General features: G+C 34.3%; 1 protein-coding gene across 5 annotated transcripts in view; it reads left to right on the forward strand.

Moving 5' to 3' along the window:
* Positions 1-21,241, forward strand: part of MIOS (meiosis regulator for oocyte development) — a 38,435-nt gene extending 17,194 nt beyond the window's left edge. For 4 of the 5 annotated variants that reach the window (XM_024130666.3, XM_024130661.3, XM_024130670.3 and 1 more), the window contains exons 5-12: positions 1,994-2,248; positions 5,246-5,415; positions 8,086-8,151; positions 9,840-9,998; positions 12,830-12,982; positions 14,396-14,600; positions 19,722-19,851; positions 21,009-21,241. In XM_024130666.3, the coding sequence (XP_023986434.1) occupies positions 1,994-2,248; positions 5,246-5,415; positions 8,086-8,151; positions 9,840-9,998; positions 12,830-12,982; positions 14,396-14,600; positions 19,722-19,851; positions 21,009-21,105 (1,235 nt within the window). In that variant the 3' untranslated portion in view covers positions 21,106-21,241. Of the gene's footprint in view, positions 1-1,993; positions 2,249-5,245; positions 5,416-8,085; positions 8,152-9,839; positions 9,999-12,829; positions 12,983-14,146; positions 14,184-14,395; positions 14,601-19,721; positions 19,852-21,008 lie in introns of those variants that run through there. The other variant, XM_028490036.2, reaches the window with a different exon arrangement.
* Positions 21,242-21,646: the final 405 nt, after the last annotated feature.

The following is a 21,646-nucleotide window of genomic DNA, read 5'->3' on the forward strand; positions in this document are numbered from 1 at the left end:
AACCCGTGTCCCCTGCATCGGCAGGCGGACCCTCAACCACTGCGCCACCAGGGAAGCCCAACCCGAATTTCTTGTAGCATAGTTATTAAGCAGTGGGAAGGTCTCTGAGCAGCCAAAATAATGTGACACAATATCCATGCACTTACAGGATACTTTTCCACCTCCTAGCAGTGAACTCTTTGGATTCATACACATTGATCTCTATTCCATGACACAATTTCTAGAAAATAAAAACTCTAAGAAACTAGAAATTATTAAGCTGTGAGGAATTGTTTAACAAATAAATTGCTTTTTGTTCACCTGCTTAAAATTGTTATTTTTACCGTTAATTAAATAATATCATCAGCACTGAATCCAAAATTTATATGGGAGATAAGAAAGTAAATACCTTATAGCACATCTGCAGCTTGTTCTACATGAAATTTAATGACTACATACTATTTAAACAGTTTAAATTTGTTATTCAGAATAAAAAGTCTTCTTTAATTTTTAACATAAGTGTTTTATTAACTTTATCATTTAATTCTAAGTTTTCTCAGAGTTCTTAAAATCTCACTTTCATAAGCTATAAGTGATTTTGCCTTCACTGACTTCCCTCATGGTTGCATATAGAGCAGCACGGTTCCTCTTTTTGATGTGCAGGTATTCTCTTTATTTTTTCTTTTTTTTTTTGGCTCTCTTGGGTCTTCGTTGCTGTGCGTGGGCTTTCTCTAGTTGCAGTGAGTGGGGGCTACTCTTCGTTGCAGTGTTCGGGTTTCTCATTGTGGTGGCTTCTCTTGTTGCAGAGCACGGGCTCTAGGTATGCAGGCTTCAGTAACTGTGGCTCGTGGGCTGTAGAGCGCAGGCTCAGTAGTTGTGGCACACGGGCTTAGGTGCTCTGTGGCAGCTTTCTGGACCATGGAGTGAACCCGTGTCCCCTGCATTGGCAGGCGGATTCTCAACCACTGCGCCACCAGGGAAGTCCCTACAAATGTATAATTACTGTATTATATGTAACTATATAAATGTAGGATGCTGTAAATTTCAAGTGTAAATTACTAATAAAAGACATTTGTAATGTTGGACATTCTTGCTTCCTAATTCCTAATTCAGTTTATTCTGAAAATCCTTTTCGTTAAAATAAGAACAGATAATTAATGACAGTTTTGATGGTAAAACTTTCTAGAACTTTTAAGAATTTGAGTTGCAATTAATAGAGTCCTTAAGTTTCATCTTTCTTTTACCTTAATTTGGCACCAAGTATCATCTAACGTGCAATTATCCCCCCGGTTAGGATCAGCTGCCTTGATTGCAATCTAAGTAAGAATTATTTAAATTCCTTGTGAAAAGAAAATGAGGCCATAAAGTCTCCTGGTTTCGTAAGGGGGGAGAACCTTCAAATAATTCCTATTGTATTTTAGCTTAGTATTTAACCTTTCAAAGTACTTTGATGTTTTTGATCTCATTTTTTTTCATATAGATGTATATATTCATACATAGAGTGGCAGAAGAGGGAGGGAGAGAGTGTGAGTATCGGATCTCAAACACTGGTGATAGCTTTAAAATAAAAAAAGAAAAGATGCCAGCCCTTTTGGAGCTTATGTTCTAGTAGGAGAAGAGATAAGACTGAAAATAAATTAAATAAAATATGGGAGCTTATGTTAGTGCTGAAGGACATAAAGGAACCAATGGTTAGTTAGATAGTACAGGTGGCACCCTATTTTAGATTAGGTGGTCAGGGAGGCTGCTCTGAAGCAGTGACTCAGCATAGCCCATCAGGCGTTGACTGTTAGTCCCACAGCTCTTTCTGGTAACTCGGGAAAATTTGTACTTAGCGACATGTAAAATGTGTTTTGTTTGTGGCATGTTTTATACTTATGTTATCATGAAATTGTGGCTGAGAAGTTGAATATTTAAAATCTAGTGCTGAAATAGTCCTATGTAAAACTGACTTATTTTCCAGATACATTTCAAAAACTAATAAACAATAATATAAAGGTGTTTCTCTTTTTAGGAATGGTGGAAAGCAGCAGACATAATTGGAGTGGGTTGGATAAGCAAACTGATATTCAGAATTTAAATGAAGAGAGAATCTTAGCTTTACAGCTTTGTGGGTGGATAAAGAAAGGAACGGATGTCGACGTGGGGCCATTTTTGAACTCCCTTGTACAAGAAGGGGAATGGGAGAGAGCTGCCGCTGTGGCATTGTTCAACTTGGATATTCGACGAGCAATCCAGATCCTGAATGAAGGGGCATCTTCAGAAAAAGGTATTGGGTTATATAATCAGATATTTGCCGTTCATAGAATCCTTGAAAGAAAAGATGCTGATAATTGTTAAAACTCTAATCAATATTTTTGGTAAATTTTTTTGAAAGAGAAATTAGCACAGAACTGTGTCTATTAAAGTAAATGTTTAGTCCATCCCTTTTGTTTATTGAAAAAGAAAATGTCTTAATTGTCTTTTTTTTTTTTAATATACCCCATTAATTTATTTATTGATTTTTGCTGTGTTGGGTCTTCGTTTCTGTGCGAGGGCTTTCTCTAGTTGTGGCAAGCGGGGGCCACTCTTCATCGCGGTGCGCGGGCCTCTCACTATCGCAGCCTCTCTTGTTGCGGAGCACAGGCTCCAGACGCGCAGGCTCAGTAGTTGTGGCTCATGGACCTAGTTGCTCCACGGCATGTGGGATCCTCCCAGACCAGGGCTCGAACCCGTGTCCCCTGCATTAGCAGGCAGATTCTCAACCACTGCGCCACCAGGGAAGCCCCCTTAATTGTCTTTTTAATATTATAAGGAATACTAAAGTGTGTTCATTTCAGTGTTTTTTCCTTGAAGATAGTTCACATACATTTAAAAAATGTATTTTCTTGGAGATTAGGACTACTTTAGTTTGCAAGCATTTTTATGGCAAACATTTGATTGTAGTTTAGTTTATGCTTTATTTTTTGTATGGTTTTTGGTTGACTTTTAGGAAACTGAATGACACTTTTAGTTAGACTAACCTAGATTCTTATAAAAATCATACTTCGATCTGCAAAAGTGTTTTCTACTTGAGTCTGCTGATTTGAACATAGTTTCCATTTAATATTTTTTTGAAAAAGAAGAAACAAAGATATGTGATAAAGTTTTCACCCTGACATTTTGTAAGAGAAAACTCAGAGAAATAAATCTTAATCCAGGAATTCAATTTTTTTCTTATTGGGAATATTTCACTTCAAGATGTATATATACCTATCAGTTTTTAATACACTGGCCGAATTATTTATGAGTATTCAGAATACTTAATTTTTATTTGCTGGTCCATTTTGAAGCTATTACAGTTCTGTGGTACCATAGGAAAAACACCTGCAATTAACTGTAATATATTTACTTGCTGTCTAAAAGTTGAAAAAGCTAATGTTTTGCCCAGATTGCCCTCTTTTCCTTCAGTCTTGCTCTAGCATAAGTCTTCCCCATTTGAGAGTGCAGTAGAAGATATGTGGTGATGGAAAAAAGAATTGATATTTAAAGCCATTTCGAATTCTAATTTTACTATGATCTGAGAGCATGATAATCCTTGTCTTGTGTACCTGGAAAATTTCGTGTTAGATTTAAACACCCATACTAACGATAGGGGAAAAGTATCTTTTCAGTGATTTGAATAACCTGGTTGAGGACTGGAGAAAAGATTTCTGTGAATCAAATATTCCTGTCCATTTGGAGATAAATTGTTCTACTCAGGATTCAAAGAAGATATTTCTTTGTTGTTGTTGTTTCTTAATGTTAAAGTCAAAAAGAGAAAAACAAATACCGTATGCTAACACATATTTGGAATCTAAAAAAAAAAAAAAAAAAAGGTTCTGAAGAACCTAGGGGCAGGACAGGAATAAAGACGCAGGCATAGAGAATGGAGTTAAGGACATGGGGAGGGGGAAGGGTAAGCTGGGACGAAGTGATAGAGTGGCATGGACATATATACACTACCAAATGTAAAATAGATAGCTAGTGGGAAGCAGCCACATAGCACAGGAAGATCAGCTCCGTGCTTTCTGACCACCTGGAGGGTGGGATAGGGATGGTGGGAGGGAGATGCAAGAGGGAAGGGATATGGGGATATATGTATATGTATCGCTGATTCACTTTGTTATAAAGCAGAAACTAACAGCATTGTAAAGCAATTATACTCCAATAAAGATGTTTAAAAAATGAAAGAAAGAAAGGGAAGGAAGGGCGGGAAGGAGGGAGGGGGAGAGAGAGAGAGAAGGAAAGGAAGGAAGGAAAGAGAGAGAGGGAGGTGGGGAGAGAGAGAGGAAGAAAGAAAGAGAAAGAAAGAAGGAAAGAAAGAAAGAAAAAAGACTTTAACAGTAAGCCCAGGAAGCAGGCACAAAATAACTTGGGGAAAATGTTTATGGAAATGAGGAACAGGCTATTAAGAACATAAAGTGGGAAATGCTGTTTTATTTGGAAAAATAAGAGTAAATGATTAGGATCAAGAAACCTAATAAAGTTGCTATAATAAATGTAGAAAACACTTAAGAGTAAAAGCTAAAGATGAATTTAATTTTCTCTTTTGAAGCTAAACTTAATGTTAGACGGCTAGGCAGCCATAGGGCTGACTGCCAGGCTAGCAGCTCATCAGCAGCCGTATAAACTGCTAAGAACAAATGTTTAAAAGACTATTGGTAACAAATGCTTTGTTGCAAATATGTCTAAATACAGTTCTGTGATCATTCTGATAGTTAATTTTGTCCTAGAAAACTTAAAAGTATACTATAATAAGAATGCTGAAATATTGGCTTTCAGTACTTTGCTGATAAAACATATACATAAGCATGAGCATTATATATGTAGGAATAGGAAAACAAATGATTTTGAAAATTGTAGTCCTGAGATACAATAATATTTACTATCAACACTTTGAAACATCTCCACATAAATTAACTTGTTGATGAAGTTGGCAATGATTCTGATAGTATTGCTTCACTACTCTTCATTTAGGTCCTAAGCTAACATACTGTGTAGGAATCTGCCTGGGATGAAAACTTGAGAATTAAAAGATGTGCTTGTCCTGCACAGGGTTTACAATATGGGTAGAAGTTTTATAAGAATGGAAATTTTTGCTTGTGGTTCTTGCCAGATATTCTAGTCTGTGTCAAAACCCTTATTCTAATGGGCTTATTTTTCTGGGGGGTAAATTCACCCTCTGATCTTTATTTGTTATAGTTGAAGAACTAGGAGACATTAAGCTTTTGATTACTTTGATTAGCTGTCTCTTTTTAATATGCAGGTGATCTGAATCTTAATGTGGTAGCAATGGCTTTATCGGGTTATACGGATGAGAAGAACTCGCTTTGGAGAGAAATGTGCAGCACTTTACGATTACAGTTAAACAACCCGTATCTGTGTGTCATGTTTGCATTTCTGACAAGTGAAACAGGATCTTATGATGGAGTATTGGTAAGCTAATTTCTGTTTCATGAGACTCTCCTTTTAAGAGAGGAGTTTTTAATCTAATTTTGTTAAAATTTTCAAATGTCAGTTGCATAAAATAATGTCATATTTCGATGCATTTTATATTATTTAAAATAAGGTATCTTATAAATTTGGAGTTAGCCGATAGCAAACTGAACTTGATTTTTTTTAATGGTTTTAATAATATAATTTACAGACATTGGAGGAATAAGATTTTATCCTTTAGCTTAGGAACTGAGCTCTAGAACTCTACAACTAGAAACGTGCATATTATATTGAAATATAATCTTTTAAATGTGTGTATGATGTTTTTGTTTTTGGCTTTTTTCTTAGTTAAGTAAATCAATACATGATCAGTTATGGTCAGGATAACCATGTATCTTGTCTGAGTTAGTATTTGTCATTCACAGACACACACCAGTTTGGAAGATCACACTACTTATAGTGGACTATTTTATTTTTTCACTATTTGGTCTTTTCTTTGCTGTTTTTTCTTTTTTCTCTCTCCTGCTTTAATCACTTATGAACACATCACCAAATAGGTTCTTTGTCACAAAGTGCAGAAAGAAAGAAGTGAGGGTTGCTTATCAGTTTTAGTTATTGGGCTTTAAGCTTCACCTTAGTACCACAACTTTCTTGGCGTTTGTTGGGCTTCTTTTTAGCACTGAGAAGAACCTTCTAAGGCAAAATGTATTTCTATTTTTTTTTTGCAATTGTAGCATTTATTGGGTTGGCTAAAAAGTTAATTCATTTTTTTCTGTAAGATGGCTCTAGTAGCGCTTTTAACTTCATTCAAGACAATTTTGTTAGATTGTATTGTGACTGTAAAAGGCACCTGGAACAGTTCTTTGCTCAAAAAGATAAAAAGTTTTGGGAAAATGGAATTATGAAGTTGCCTGAAAAATGGCAGAAGGTAGTAGAACAAAATGGTGAATACATTGTTCAATAAAGTTCTTGGTGAAAATGAAAAATGTGTCCTTTATTTTTACTTAAAAACTGAGGGAACTTTTTGGCCAACCCAATATTATAAAAAACACATTGATAATTGATTTAAATGTCAGTTCTGAAGAATTTATAAAAACATGTATTTTATTGAGATAAATGAATGAATGAATATGTTAATAAATGTTGTTAGTGTCCATTTTGACAATTCTTTATGTGTTTTGTTCATTACTTTTAACAAATTACTATTGAACCTTTCTAACCACTTCAAATTAATTTCCAAGAGCATGTTGGGGTTTTTTTGTTTTGTTTTTACAATTACTACTCTTTGTTGTTAAACAGAAGACTTTAAATGTTGCATCTTGGAGAAATAAAATGATACTTTTAGGAAGTGGTAGAGGACAATGAAGGCTAGAAAAAGAAATGGATTGTTCAGGTTTTTAAATTGATAGAGAAGTATATTGTCTAAATGTTAAACTTCTGTATTTTCAATTAAATGACCTATTAAAAATACTTTCTTTTCTTACACCTAAATAAGTAAGGGATATCATATCTTGAGTAGGAAGTTTATATTGATATTTCCAAGCTGTTTCAGGAGTGTCCCTGATTATACTTTATATGTAAATAATGATAATTATCATTGTTCTTTTTAAAAAATTGTTAAGTTATAGTAATCTAGTGAAAAGTTTTGAATTGGGAAGTCAGAAGGTAAAGGTCTGAGTCCTTGCTCTGCCACAGTTACCTTAGCTGGTCAGTTAACTTTTTTGGGTTTTAGTTTTTTCAGCTGTAAAATGGGACAGAGAATATTTCTAACTCTTTCCAGATCAAAATTGTAACACATGCAACACAGTCTAAGAGTTAAATCTAATTTGTACCAAATATGTCCCCTTTTTAGGGCAGAACCATATTTTATAATTGAGAAAACACACTAAGATATCAGCTGAAGTGATCTTACGTTTAAAGGAGGAAAACTATATTTCATGGAAGACTTCAGTGGAAATAGGATCCTTTATCCACCCTTAAACTATTTTTTACTTATCACAAAATTAATTGTATCTTTCTACATTTATAGTAAACACTTTTCAAAATAGTGTTTTACATTATTGACAAGTATACAAAAATTTAAGAATTTATCATAATGCCTCTTATTTTGCCACAAACCACCTATATAAGAGTATTTTACAATAGCCACAAAAGTGTGTCTATTTACTTATAAGATATGTTTTAAAATTTTGTGTTTAGAAACATGTATTGATATTCTTTCTAAATCCTGAGCTGGTATATATACTGGTAGTTCACAGATTTCCTAGACTTGTTGATTAACTTAGAAGCCAAGGAAAGATTTTCTCAGTTTCACTAAAATTAATTTCTATGATGAAAGGACTACATGGCATCTTAAATTTGATAAACTGTTCACTATTGCTTCTTTTTTATGTTAAAGTTATATAAGACAGAACTGGAATTTTTTAAAACTAAATAAGTCATTTTAAGAGGTAAATCTTTACTTTCTATGGACAATAACCTTAGCACTGAGTTTCCTGAGAGTTACATTAAGAAAAACATCTTAGGCGATCAATGGCTCTGCCAGTTACACAGTAACTTATTAATACATTTGAAAATCAAAATATGTATTAGGTATAAAATACCTAGTCTGCAAAAATTTATAACTCATAGCACCCGAAAGTAACTCCTTGCTTTTTCTCTTCTTTTCAGTATGAAAGCAAAGTTGCCGTACGTGACAGAGTGGCATTTGCTTGTAAATTTCTTAGTGATAGTCAGGTAAGAACTGATTTTTTTTTTTTAAGATGTTGGGGGTAGGAATTTATTAATTAATTTATTTATTTTTGCTGTGTTGGGTCTTCGTTTCTGTGCGAGGGCTTTCTCTAGTTGTGGCAAGCGGGGGCCACTCTTCATCGTGGCGCGCGGGCCTCTCACTATCGCGGCCTCTCTTGTTGCGGAGCACAGGCTCCAGACGCGCAGGCTCAGTAGTTGTGGCTCATGGGCCTACTTGCTCCGCGGCATGTGGGATCCTCCCAGACCTCCCAGACACGGGCTCGAACCCGTGTCCCCTGCGCCACCAGGGAAGCCCAAGAACTGATTTAATTCCATATTTAAAGTGATTAATATTTACTGTCACTGGATTAAGAAACTAATCTTTATGTATAAATATGTATCTGAGATTTATATATAAATTCTTCTAAAAAGTGAGGTAATATTTCTTATTATATTGGGATATTATAAACATGTATCATACCTAAATTTACTTATTTAAGAATGCTGATTTAACAAGGATCTACTGTATAGCACAGGGAACTATACTCAATATCTTGTAATAATCTATAAGGGAAAATAACCTGAAAAAGAATAGATATATATGTGTATAACTGAATAACTTTGCTGTACACCTGAAAGTAAAAACCAACTATAAAGTATAGTTGTAAACAAGTATAGTTGTAAACCAACTATACTTAAATTAAAAAAAAAATGCTGACTTATTATTTTAGTTTATTTCTGCTGTGGTGAGTGAGATTAATCAGTAGATAAAGATGTTAAACTCACCTCTTAGCAATGCTATCAAAGGATTCCTTCATTTTTTAATACAATAAACAGCTAGTACATGAATATGTTATGTAGATAGTGAGAGAGAAATGCACATAAACAACTAGTAATGCGTTGTGCTGAGTACTACAATAATGAGAAAATGCTGGGGAACATAAAGCCACCTTGGCTAGAGTTTGGGGTAGGATAAAGTCAGGCAAGACCTTATAAGAAATGGTTTGTTTTTGTGTTTGTTTTGTTTAGGATAAGATTGTAAAGGACCCATGAGCTTTACAGATCAAAATCCCAAAAGAGATTTACAAGTTTTTTTTTTTTTTAATTTTATTGAAGTATTGTTGTTTTACAGTGTTGCATTAATTTCTGCTATACAGCAAAGTGACTCAGTTATACCTATATGTATTCTTTTTCATATTGTTTTTCATTATGGTTTATCACAGGAGGATATTGAATATAGTTCCCTGTGCTATACAGTAGGACCTTATTGTTTATCCATCCTATATATAATACAAGAAATGGTGATTGTTGGTAATCTTGAAGTTCCCTTCCAACTCAGATTCTGTGACTCTATTACTTCGTACTGTATAATAGACATCAATAACTTTGCAAAATAAGGACAGTTCTCTTTAAATTTAAAATAGTAAACCCTCTGTGGATCTTTTATAGAACAATTATGAAAAGATAGTAAATACCTTGCCTTTAAAAAAATATTTTAAATGATCATGAATGCTGTATTGTAATTTATAATAGATGCAGACTTCTTAGAGATTGCATATCTAGATTTTTACAAGGGCTTTTGTTTTAAGCTGTTTTCCATTCAGAGTAAAATTGTTTCAAATGTAGAATTTATGAAGCAGAAAATACAAATAGTCAAATGGATTGCTTTAGAAAAATCACTTTGAATTTTCCAGTTAAATAGATACATCGAAAAGTTGACCAATGAAATGAAAGAGGCTGGAAATTTGGAAGGAATACTGCTTACAGGCCTTACTAAAGATGGAGTGGACTTAATGGAGAGTTATGTCGACCGAACTGGAGATGTCCAAACAGCAAGTTACTGCATGTTACAGGTTAGCACAGCCTGGTGGCAGCAATTTTTTAAGGAGAAAAAAAAATGCTTAGCCTTCTGTATTTTCTTCCCTCACTGAGTGGATATGCCCTGTTGCTTGCTGACGATCTTTAGAAGACATTTAGCTTTAATCACTTGATCTACAGGACTTCTGCCTTACCTTACGTCCCTAAGCCTCCTGCATTGGGTTATCTGGGTTTTCCTTTCACTTTGAGAAGTGTCAGTCTTGAATTTATGTAAAGCTCAAATGGAGCAGAGACACCTCTCTTCGTTTTCTCCAGTTGTTGACAGAACAACACCTTCTACAAAGAGATTGCCTTTCCCTGATCTGAATTACTATACATCTTTCTTGAAATACAGAAGGTAAGTTACACACAGCTGTCTTAATTCTCATTATTCCCTTTTATTATCTCATTTCCTCATTTATTAAATGGGCATGATTTGGTATAATCGGTCATCTATTTTCTCTCAGTTTTTACTGTCCAGTGATTAAAAATGGATTCTTGGCAAAGATTCCCTACTACTTTGCTTTTGTTGGAAATATGGTGACATTTTAGAGCTTTTTCCTGAGATTTCCTGTGGCCCTCCAGCTAATCTTACACTTCTTAGTGTTCTCTTTCCTGTCCTTATCCTTTTATACAATATGATAGCATGCTGCATACTGGCTAAGCAAAGTAAAATGCCCCCCTCCCCCCACCCTACCTTCTTATGAACAAAAGTAGATATTGATTGGCCCACAAACCACAATGTAAACTTACCCTAAGGTATCAGGCCACTGCCCATGGGAGAAAAGGTGTCCTTCTATAGCATAAGGTATCATTGTTTTCTTACTGAAATGAGTTCACATTTATTAAACCAAGCTGTAGATATATGTCTATGGAATGCAAATGGTTGGTAACCGCTTAACAAGGTTTATAAAATACATTTAAAATGTGGTGTGTAATTGAATCTTGCTTTAAAAAAAAATCTAGTCTGATGATCAGCTGCCTTTCAATTGAGAAGTTCCCTCCATTTATATTTATATGGTCAAGATTTAGTCTATCATCTTGCTATTAGTTTTCTCTTTTGCCCTATCTGTTTACTAATTAAAACACTATTTTCCCCTGAGTCTGAATAATATAGCTGCATTTAGACCTTTACTTACTCTAACATACGGGCTATTTAAAGTTTAGTTCTATTGACTGCCTTTTTCCTTTACTTTGAAACACATTTACCTGTTTATAGGTCTAGTGATTTTTTATTGAATACTGGCCATTGTTTGCATTATATTATAGACGTCTGGGTTCTTTTCCTTTTTTCTGAAAAATGTTGGTTAATGCTTTTGGAAGTTCAGTTACTTGCTGATCACTTAGGTGTTACATTTTGTTACTGTGGGAAGCCCATGGCATTTCCCAAGCCCTTCTAATTTTAATTTGGTCAGACTTAATCTCTGAACTGTTTTCTCTGCAGACTTTTTCAGACCTTGATCTTAAGTTTTATTGGGGCGGTTCTAGAGAAGACTTACAAATATGAATTGACCAGATTCTTTCTTAGTTTATCCTTACTGCTGTGGAAGGGGAAAGAGTGGGGTATGAAGATTTCTGATTTTTCTGTGAATTTTCTTTTTAAATCAGGGATTGTATTATACTTTAGTACTTAGTTCTGGCTAGTTGGTCATAATTAGGACTGTAGTAGATGTTTATTTTTTTAAGAAATGAATTTGTCAACTCTGAGTTTTTCACATGTTCTTTTAGCTAAATTTAACTCTAGTAATTGAAATTAATACTTAATTACTAGGTGAAATATATGCTTCTATTTTGATGGAATGTCTAAAGGTAGATTGTCTTTATTAGCTGTTATAGGTTTCTTCCCTTTTTCCATAAGATGCATGCTAAGTTGCCTCTGACATTTTACTTTCTCTGTGGCCCCCAAACAGAACCGGAAAAACTTGGCATTAAATTAATGGCCGTAGCATCATTGGAGGTAGAGGCTTTCTCTAACTTTCTTCATCATGTGAAGATAAGGACGATATCCTCGACAGAGCTAAAAGCATTCTATGAAAACCCAAAGCAAGCGTAGGTGAAATGTGGAATGTCACAGCTGCCAGGGAAAATACAGCTTTAGGAAAAGTCTTAGTGGCAAAAAATTGAAGTTCTTAATGAGAAGGAATCTAAAGTAAATTTAAGGAAAAGGAATTGTTCCTTTTCACTGTGGCCTAGGGGCAAAAGAACTAAACATTTTTGGTTCAGTTTTGGTTTTTTTCCATCTTTCTTTTTTTTTTTTTTTTTTTTAATTTGAAGGTGATAAATATGTTTTAATTGAAGGTGAGGGAGAGAATAGGCATTTTTAACTTTTAGATAAATAGGTATACAAAAATAGCATCTTAATCCACAATACATTGCTAGATATGAAGGACCAGGCTCAGTATTATTTTTAAATGTGATTGAGCAATTTTGCTGTGTATTTAAATGAGATAGTAAATATATTTTGTGAACCTAGAGGTTTTAATTGTTGGGACAAAAAATATTTGCGTCTTTTTTTACTGCATTCAACTAGGAAGGTGAATTGACTGCTCTTAGGTCTTTAAACCTAAATAAGAGGTAGAAAGTTACACTTCCCTGGCAAAGTATAATGGTGTATACAGTGCATATTTATGTCGTTGGTAGAGGCCAACTTAAAGTAAATTAATGGAGCTTCCATCAGTTAGTTTATCTGTATCCTCATTAGGAGCCAGCTTTTGGCAAAAAAGAGGCCTGTTTCTTCCCAGGTGACTCATACTTGCATGTTGCCTAGAATCTTCAGGCTTACTCAGGAAAATTTTAAGAACTGAAATAATTCATGTTTTCTTTTTAGGGTTCTCCCTTAGATGTTCTTAAAGATGAAAGAGTTCAGTACTGGATTGAGAATTATAGAAATTTATTAGATGCCTGGAGGTTTTGGCACAAACGAGCTGAATTTGATATTCACAGGAGTAAGTTGGATCCCAGTTCTAAGCCTTTGGCACAGGTAAGTACATTGTTTTGGAGAGAATCAAATTGTAACATGTACCTAATAGCCCAGCCAAAAAATAGAAGTGTTTATGGCATGTTATATAGGGTAAATTGAGGGTTCAATTTAATAAATTGTTATCAATATACTCATTCTTTTGCTAATGTTGAGTTCCCATGTCTTTCTATCCCAGAGTGCACTTTGTCCTTAATCTTCCTGTTTTTTTGATCTTGCCACTTCCTAACAATCATCTCAGTGACTTGAGCTTTAGTCTGACACAGAGCAAACCACAGCAGGTCTAGAGGATCTTAGGCAAACCTAAATCAGTCCTAGGGTTGTCCAAGGATTTCTAGTATATTCCAAGATCTTTCAGAATCTAAACTACTGTATGTTCTTACACATTCCACTTACATATTGACACTTTCTGCACCGTTATATGTAATAAGGCAGGAGTTGTTTCTTTAACAGTATATACATATATATCTATATGTCTAATTAGGCATAGAAATTTTTTTTCTTTAAGCAGTAGTTTAAAAAACATGAGATCAACACTGTATATAAAATAAACAACAAGGATTTACTGTATAGCATAGGGAATATATTCACTCTTTCATTATAACCTATAATGGAAAAGAATCTGAAAAAGAATATATATATAACTGAATAACCTTGCTGTACACCTAAAACTAACACAATATTGTAAATCAGCTCTACTTCAATTAAAAAAAAGCAACATGAGATCAATTATTACATAAAGCACTTGACGTGAGATCACTGTGTCTGAGTTCAGACGTTAAATATCAGGTATATGCTCCATGTGAGCACTGGATGGTGCTATTTTCTTATTTTAGAAATTTGAGAAATTACTGTTAGTATTAAAACAACCTGAGTATTAATCAAATAGCAGTACATGATAATATTTGTTACTGATCTATATCATAAGTGTTCAAGAGTCTAGGAGTTTAATATAAAGGCATAATGAACAGTTTATATTGCTGTTATTCTAAAGTTTTAACTATTATAGGATCCTTAACTCCTTCTTGTCTTAGGAAATGAGTGTTTTCTTTACAAGAAAATTTTGTTTAGGAGATTATATTATTGAACTTTGTATCAAAAGTCATATTGGGATATTTTGTAACGTCCCAGGGTGAACTCTAAAGTCCTTGTTATTTTTTTCTGTAGATCACAGTGATGTTAGGAAGAATATAACTAAACAAAGGTAACAGAGAAGAAGTATTCAAATAATGTAACTGCTAAGTAGAAGTCTTAAATGAGAGCTCATCAACTTAGCAGATAAATTATTTTATAATACACAATAAAATTAAAAAATTATTTAAAAGTAATTTGTTAGGATCAAACTTTGATTATTTTATATTTATTTTATTCATGAAGTTTGCATTATATTTATTTCTCCTTTCATTTGTTTTATAGGTGTTTGTGAGTTGCAATTTTTGTGGAAAGTCTATCTCCTACAGCTGTTCAACTGTGCCCCATCAGGGCAGAGGTTTTAGTCAGTATGGTGTCAGTGGCTCACCAACAAAATCTAAAGTCACAAGTTGCCCTGGCTGTCGAAAACCCCTTCCTCGATGTGCTCTTTGCCTCATCAATATGGGAACACCTGTTTCTAGTTGTCCTGGTATGACATAATTCTACAGTATACTTTTTGGAGCTGAAATTGTTTCTACATAATTGATTTAATGTTGTAAATAAAAGACATACCCACTTGAGTTTATATTATTTCTAAGAGCTAGCCACTTTGCTGGCTTGAAGGTTTTTGTGTTCTCTATAATTTATGAAATCTGTACATTAAAAGTAAAATCTATATCCATGATATCTCAGGTAATCTCACAAATGCTTGCCAATTTAACATTCGTGAGAAGAGCTTAAATATTAAATAATCTTATACCATTTTCTTACCACTTTTTCTAAGAGGAGCTCCCTCAAATTTTATGTTTAAAAGTCACTGTGGCCCCATCTGGTAACAAACACCTTGTGTGCATAAAGAATTTTTGATAGTCTCAAAGCACTTTGACATTTTCTCTTATTTCATGTTCAGAATCTACCTGTGAAAATATGTAGAGAATGTATTAACCTAGAAGTCAGATCCCTCTACTTCTAAGTTTTGGTGTTGGCCTTTGCTATATTCGTCAGCTACCTAGTAAATATATATACTTTTTTAATGGTTAGAAATATTAACATTATTGCTTACTGCTTAAAGTAAACATATAGAGAAAATTTTTGAGAACAGTAGATAATTGAATATAATGTACCTAGTGGCTAGAAATATTTCAGCTATTTATATAACTTGAAAATGATACTATAGCAAGAAATTTCATGAAAAACATTTGAATATCTGGCATACTGGTAAATGAATAAAGAATAAAGAACTGAGTATGGTATCAGAATGCTTGTTGCAGTTCTGGCTCGGTGACATTTAGTCGGTGACCTTGAGAGTCACTTTAACGCTCTTACATATGAGGTGTTGGACTGGGAGATCCCTTCTAGTTGTGAAATTCTGGAATTCTGTTCTGTAGCTGGTTCTTGTAAATAGTCTGTTTTATTGTTACATTAACATCTGTGAAAGAGATTTGCTAGTATCATTAAGTTATTTTTCAATATAGTGCCTTTTTTTTAACAAATGCAATATGTGATGTTTTCAAATGCACATGTTAGTTTTGACTTAAGCTTTAATCAAGGATTTTCATTTTTAACATTGCATGTTTATCACTTTTTTTACGTCCTTGATACAAATAAATAGAAAATAACAATTGGGAATAAAAATCTACTACAATGAAAGAACAAAGAGGCAAAATATAGTGTAAATAAGTTCTGTGTGAACTGAGATACATAGAAATAGTTCAACTTAATGTGTCTTTTGGACGGTAAGCCTCAGGAAACTAATGGCTAGAGTGCTGTTTCTTTTTGCTAGATACTAGCTTTTCAGTTTTTTCTATTTTTGAAATAGGTAAGAAAAGATAAAAGCAATTTTCTGGAATTTGAAGAAAATTAAATCATAAAACATTTTAAGTTCTCTGTTATAGAGACTATTAATTTAACAAATATTCAACACCCAGGTTTATCAAGTCTTAACATTTTCTCATATTTGCTTCAAAAATTCTTTTCTAAATTTGCTTCAGAAATAATTTCTTTATATAGGTTTCAGTACTTGTTTAATGCACTAAGTTAAGGTTGATGTGCTAGGATGACTCAGAGATCCTCGTGGAGCTTATGGTATATAATGAGCATGGATAGCTAATGTAAAATAAGAAATTATATGTTCTAGAAAATAAATACTAGTCCAGAATCTTTTTTTTTTTTTTTTTTTTTTTGTGGTATGCGGGCCTCCCTCTGCTGCGGCCTCTCCTGTTGCGGAGCACAGGCTCCGGACGCGCAGGCTCAGTGGCCATGGCTCACGGGCCCAGCCGCTCCGCGGCATGCGGGATCCTCCCAGACCGGGGCGCGAACCCGGTTCCCCTGCATCGGCAGGCGGACGCGCAACAACTGCGCCACCAGGGAAGCCCCAGTCCAGAATCTTTTATCTGTCATTCCAAAATCTCTAAAGATCTGAAAAGCCAAAGTTTTTTGTGTTTTTGTTTAATGAATTTACAATAATCTCAATGGGCAAAAGAAAAAATCTGTTCAGAATTGACGTGAGGTTATTAAAGTTTTTATTTCTCTTGTTTATTTGTGAACATTCATATGTTTCACTGCAGAAATACTAATGTGTTTAACTACAGGATGGTGCCTCAGACTTTTCCTGGAGGTGTTATATAATATTTGCTCATTATTTTCCTAACATCCCCAAAGATTCCAAATTCTGAAATACATTTAGCTCTCTGAGGTGAATAAGGGATATTATATAAAGAAAATGTTAGGAATTTTGAAAAAGGGTAACATTGCTTCTATCTGAAGCATATCTGAAAAACCTCAAAAAGAAGATGCCATTTAAGTTGGTCCTCTAAAGTCTGATAGATTTAAATATGTGAAGATTTTAGGGAAGCCTATCCAGGTTGTAGGCAAAGAGTACAAAGCATGAACTAAGGTAAAGAGATTAGTGAAGATGATAAGTACAGAGAGTGTATGGGAACTACCAAGTGCATCAGTGTGACAGAGCCTAGGAAACAGTGTAGGAAAATTAGGGGAGCCTGAATCTGATCTTTAAAGGCATTACTGAGCTAATTACAAAGTAATAAGCATTTTCTTTTTTTCTGTAAAATCAGAAAAATCTGAGTTCCAAAATAAAATAGGACCTGATAGAAATCAAATGTTGGCTCATGGCAGTTTAAAAATTTAGGTATACAAACCTCTGTGTTGCTTTGCCTGCAATTAGAGATGGCATCTATCCATCATGCTTTCTGATCCAAATGGCCAGAATCTCCATAAGCTTATTTAACTGAGGGTTACAAATTTTTACAGTCAATTGTGCTTTGAAGATTGGAACTCTATTGAAACTGTCTTACTGAGTTTATAATTATAAATGTTTAGTTGTAATGTTTATATGTTAATAAACAGTAATATTTAGCATTAAAAATTATAAACGTTATTCAACAGTGTTTGTTTCGTAGCTATTTTTCTAAGTGCTAGAAATGTTACAGTGAACAAAACATAAAAATCGCTGTCCTTATAGAGCTTAACTTCTAGGTATGATACATTTTAAAAAGTTAGATTATGTATTAGTTTCTTTCTTACTCTTTTTAAAATTATTATTGTTGTTGTTAGTGCCTAAGTGAAACTTTAGTTACCCTCAACTATTCTATAGCACTTTTCATAATTCACTATAAATCTTTTAAATTTAAAAGCTATTTGATCTTAAAATGCCTTCTCACATGGCAGTGAGGTAGAGCTGTTATTTTCAGCTTCATCAGAAACATAAGGATTAATCTGTTCTGGACTCAGTCTGTTTTCTCTTTGTATTAGAAGTTACAAAAACAAAGTGAAAATCACTAATGAGAACTATACACAAAGGTATAAAATACCTTATATTTTAAGTCTGTATTTCCTTTTTCGCTTCTCTCTTTTTCTCTTTCATTATTAATTGTTTTTATGAAGGTTTTAGGAAGAATTTCAGTGTGTGTACATCTTAAATGCTTGAACCACCTTCACATCCTTTCATCTCCATACCATTAGCAAAAAGATATGGGTATTTAAAATAATTGTTTGCAAAACAATTGTGGTTATTACAGTGTGACCAGCAATGGCCCAGGTGAAATGTTGAACATAGCATTATGTCTTAATAGGTACACAATTGCTTACTTAAACTTAATATTTTTACTTACTCATTTTTCTATTCTTGCCTCAAATTATATATGATCTTAAAATAATCTGATTTGCTGTTTTAGAACAAAATAAAACATATTAAGGTGGCCAAAATTAATAGAATGAGCATTTTTCAAGCACTAAAAGTTATGTAAATTTGTGTGTAGATGTACATGTGTAAATGTACACGTGTAATAACACATTTTTCTTCAAGTTTTTGTGAATAACAAATGTATAGTAATGTATGCATCGTGTACTATGATAAATCAATCAGCAGTGAGTCTTTTACTCTGCTTTAAGATAGCATTGTCTATACTAGTGCCTTGGATTGTTTCTCCCTACTTCATACCACCTCTTTGGGCTCTTCCCAAAGGTCATTACTGTCCTAAATTGTGTGTTAGTTTAGTCTCTTGCTTGTCTGTATAGTTTTTTTTACACATTTATTGTCGTCTGTGTTTTAAATTTTATGTAAATGAATCATACGCATATGTCCTTTGACAAGCCTTTTTTGCTCAGCATTGGAGTTGGGTTTTTATTTTCTTTCTTTTTTTTTTTTTTTTTTTTGTGGTATGTGGGCCTCTCACGGTTGTGGCCTCTCCCGCTGCGGAGCACAGGCTCCGGACGCGCAGGCCCAGCAGCTCCGCGGCACGTGGGATCCTCCCAGACCGGGGCGCCAACCCGGCTCCCCTGCATCGGCAGGCGGACGCGCAACCACTGCGCCACCAGGGAAGCCCTATTTTCTTTCTTTTAGTTTCAATTATGCTGATTAATGTAGTGGTCATTTATTCCTTTTTTTAATTACTGCTTTGTATTCATTCCATCTATGACTACAACACAAAGTTTTCTGTTCTACTATTGATGGACACTTGGTTTCCAGATTCTTACTGTTATGAACAATGCTGCTATGAACATTCCTACATATGTCTCCTTTTACCATACACAAAAGTTTCTCTAGTGAATTGCTAAATCATACTATTTGGTAATGTTTTACTTAGGATTTTATGTCTGTTCAGGAGGAAGATTGGCCTATAATCTTCTTTCTCATATTGGCTTTGTCTGATTTTGTTAGCAAAACTATACCCACCTCATGAAGTGCATTGGGAAATTGCCCCTCTTTTCCTATTCTTTGGAAAAGTTTGTGTAGATGAAAATTACCTGTTCTTTCAGTGTTTGGTAGAACTCACCTGTAAACTGGACTTGGTATTTTCTTTATGCGAAGTTTTTTAAACTACTGATTGTTTCTCTAAAATTGTTAATTCAGATTGCTTCTAAGTGGGTTTGATAATTTCTATTTTTCCATTTATTATTGACTATTAAAAATGTAAGAAACCTCTGGTTATTCGGTATTGTTTTTCAATCTAAACTAGATTCTAGCATTAAAATTGCTGTTTCAATATGATATGTGATTTGTATTTTGACATAATTTTAGAAATACCTTTTAAGAAACTTTGAATAAAGTATTATGATATAGTTAATGAAGATCACTGTCTTTAACCCATAGGAGGCTCCAAATCAGATGAAAAAGTAGACTTGAGCAAAGACAAAAAATTAGCTCAGTTTAACAACTGGTTTACATGGTGTCACAATTGCAGACACGGTGGGCATGCTGGACACATGCTTAGTTGGTTCAGGTAATCAGCACATTCCTTCTTCTTTTAATTAATTAATTAATTTTTTTTTAGCTGCATTGGGTCTCGTTGCTGTGCGCGGGCTTTCGCTAGTTGCAGCGAGCAGGGGCTACTCTTCGTTGTGGTGCGGGGGCTTCTCATTGCAGTGGCTTCTCTTGTTTCGGCGCACAGGCTCTAGGGCGTGCAGGCTGCAGTAGTTGTGGCACGTGGGCTCAGTAGTTGTGGCTTGCGAGCTCTAGAGCACAGGCTCAGTAGTTGTGGCGCATGGCTTAGTTGCTCTGCGGCATGTGGGATCTTCCCGGATCAGGGCTCAAACCTGTGTCCCCTGCATTGGCAGGTGGATTCTTAACCACTGCGCCACCAGGGAAGTCCCCATTCTTTCTTTAATAGGCTTGGAGTTAGAGGAGATAAAGCAGATGGCCTTTTAAATAGTTCAGGTTTATACAGCCAAAGGATGAATTTCTTTTATACTGTCACTTAAGTTAACAAAGGTGGTGTGAACATTTCTATCACTAGCCTATGTAATCTTAAACTATAAAATTAATACTTGTATAAGAAATTGTTTAAATATTGTGTATGGGTTAAATATTTGAAAAGCATTATTTAACTTTACTTGGGGAAAGGATATATTTACAGTTTTTTACAACTGACCGAATATCCTATCATATATAATATATAGTATGTAACTGAATTCAATGATAGAATACATGTCAAACTCCTATATTAGTTATCTCGTAAATAAGTTTGTTATGTAGTAAGTACGCACTTCATACAGTGGAGACTCAAGACTGTATTTAACTTTTACTTTGAGTAGTATCAGTGGCCCTGTACTCTTCAGTGCTATGACTTTTACACCCAGTTTGTCACATTGGCTTTAATTTAAACTCTGAGCACATCCCTGTCACATTCATAACTGTAAATGAGATAGCTTATTATATATTTAGAAAGTAAAGCTGTTCATTTTTCAGTAACTTTCTCCCCATGTTCAGCTTGGCACTCATTTTTTAATGCTTTTAATGCTTTTTGTCTTTGGGTTTTAATTCCTGTATTTTTCAAATGCCATTTGAAAAATTGCATCATAGATATCAATAGGTATATAGATAAATGTATGTCTGTATGTGTAATTTAGATGTTTAACTGTGACTTGACCTATTTTTCAGGGATCATGCCGAGTGTCCTGTGTCTGCATGCACGTGTAAATGTATGCAGTTGGATACAACAGGGAATCTGGTACCTGCAGAGACTGTCCAGCCATAAAATGTTATCCCTTAAAGAGGAACCTTCAAGTGTGGAGCTTTCTGATAGATGTCCTTCATAGCTCAGAAACATACCTCAGAACAAGTCACTCGTGACTTTCCTGTAATGGGAAAATAAATCATTCTATCAAATCACCAATTTGATGTTTGAGTGATTTTGATGTACTTCACAGAGACAAATGCTGCTGAAATGAGCATCAGAGTGTGGGCATGAATTCTGTTCAGTAGGTTGGAAAAGTTCATTTTGGAAAGAACTTTTTAGGGTTTTGTTGAAATTACGAACACTGTGCAAACAGTTTGTGGAGTGACCAAGAACAGACCTTGAAACCATACTTTTTATGTTGCAATTGGTTATCTTTCAGTAAAATCTGTACACTTTTAAAATAGAATAATAACATGACCAATTCAGTGATTCAGACAGTAGTTTAAGCTTACTCATGCTTAGATTCCTTCCAGATTAAATTGTGGATTTTTACTTTCAGAATTAGAAAGCCTCCTACCCTACACTGGAGAATTATTTGTCAAGGTATGATTGATAGATA

This window comes from Physeter macrocephalus, chromosome 5 (assembly GCF_002837175.3).
Source record: "Physeter macrocephalus isolate SW-GA chromosome 5, ASM283717v5, whole genome shotgun sequence".
In the NCBI taxonomy this organism is placed as follows: Eukaryota; Metazoa; Chordata; class Mammalia; order Artiodactyla; family Physeteridae; genus Physeter; species Physeter macrocephalus.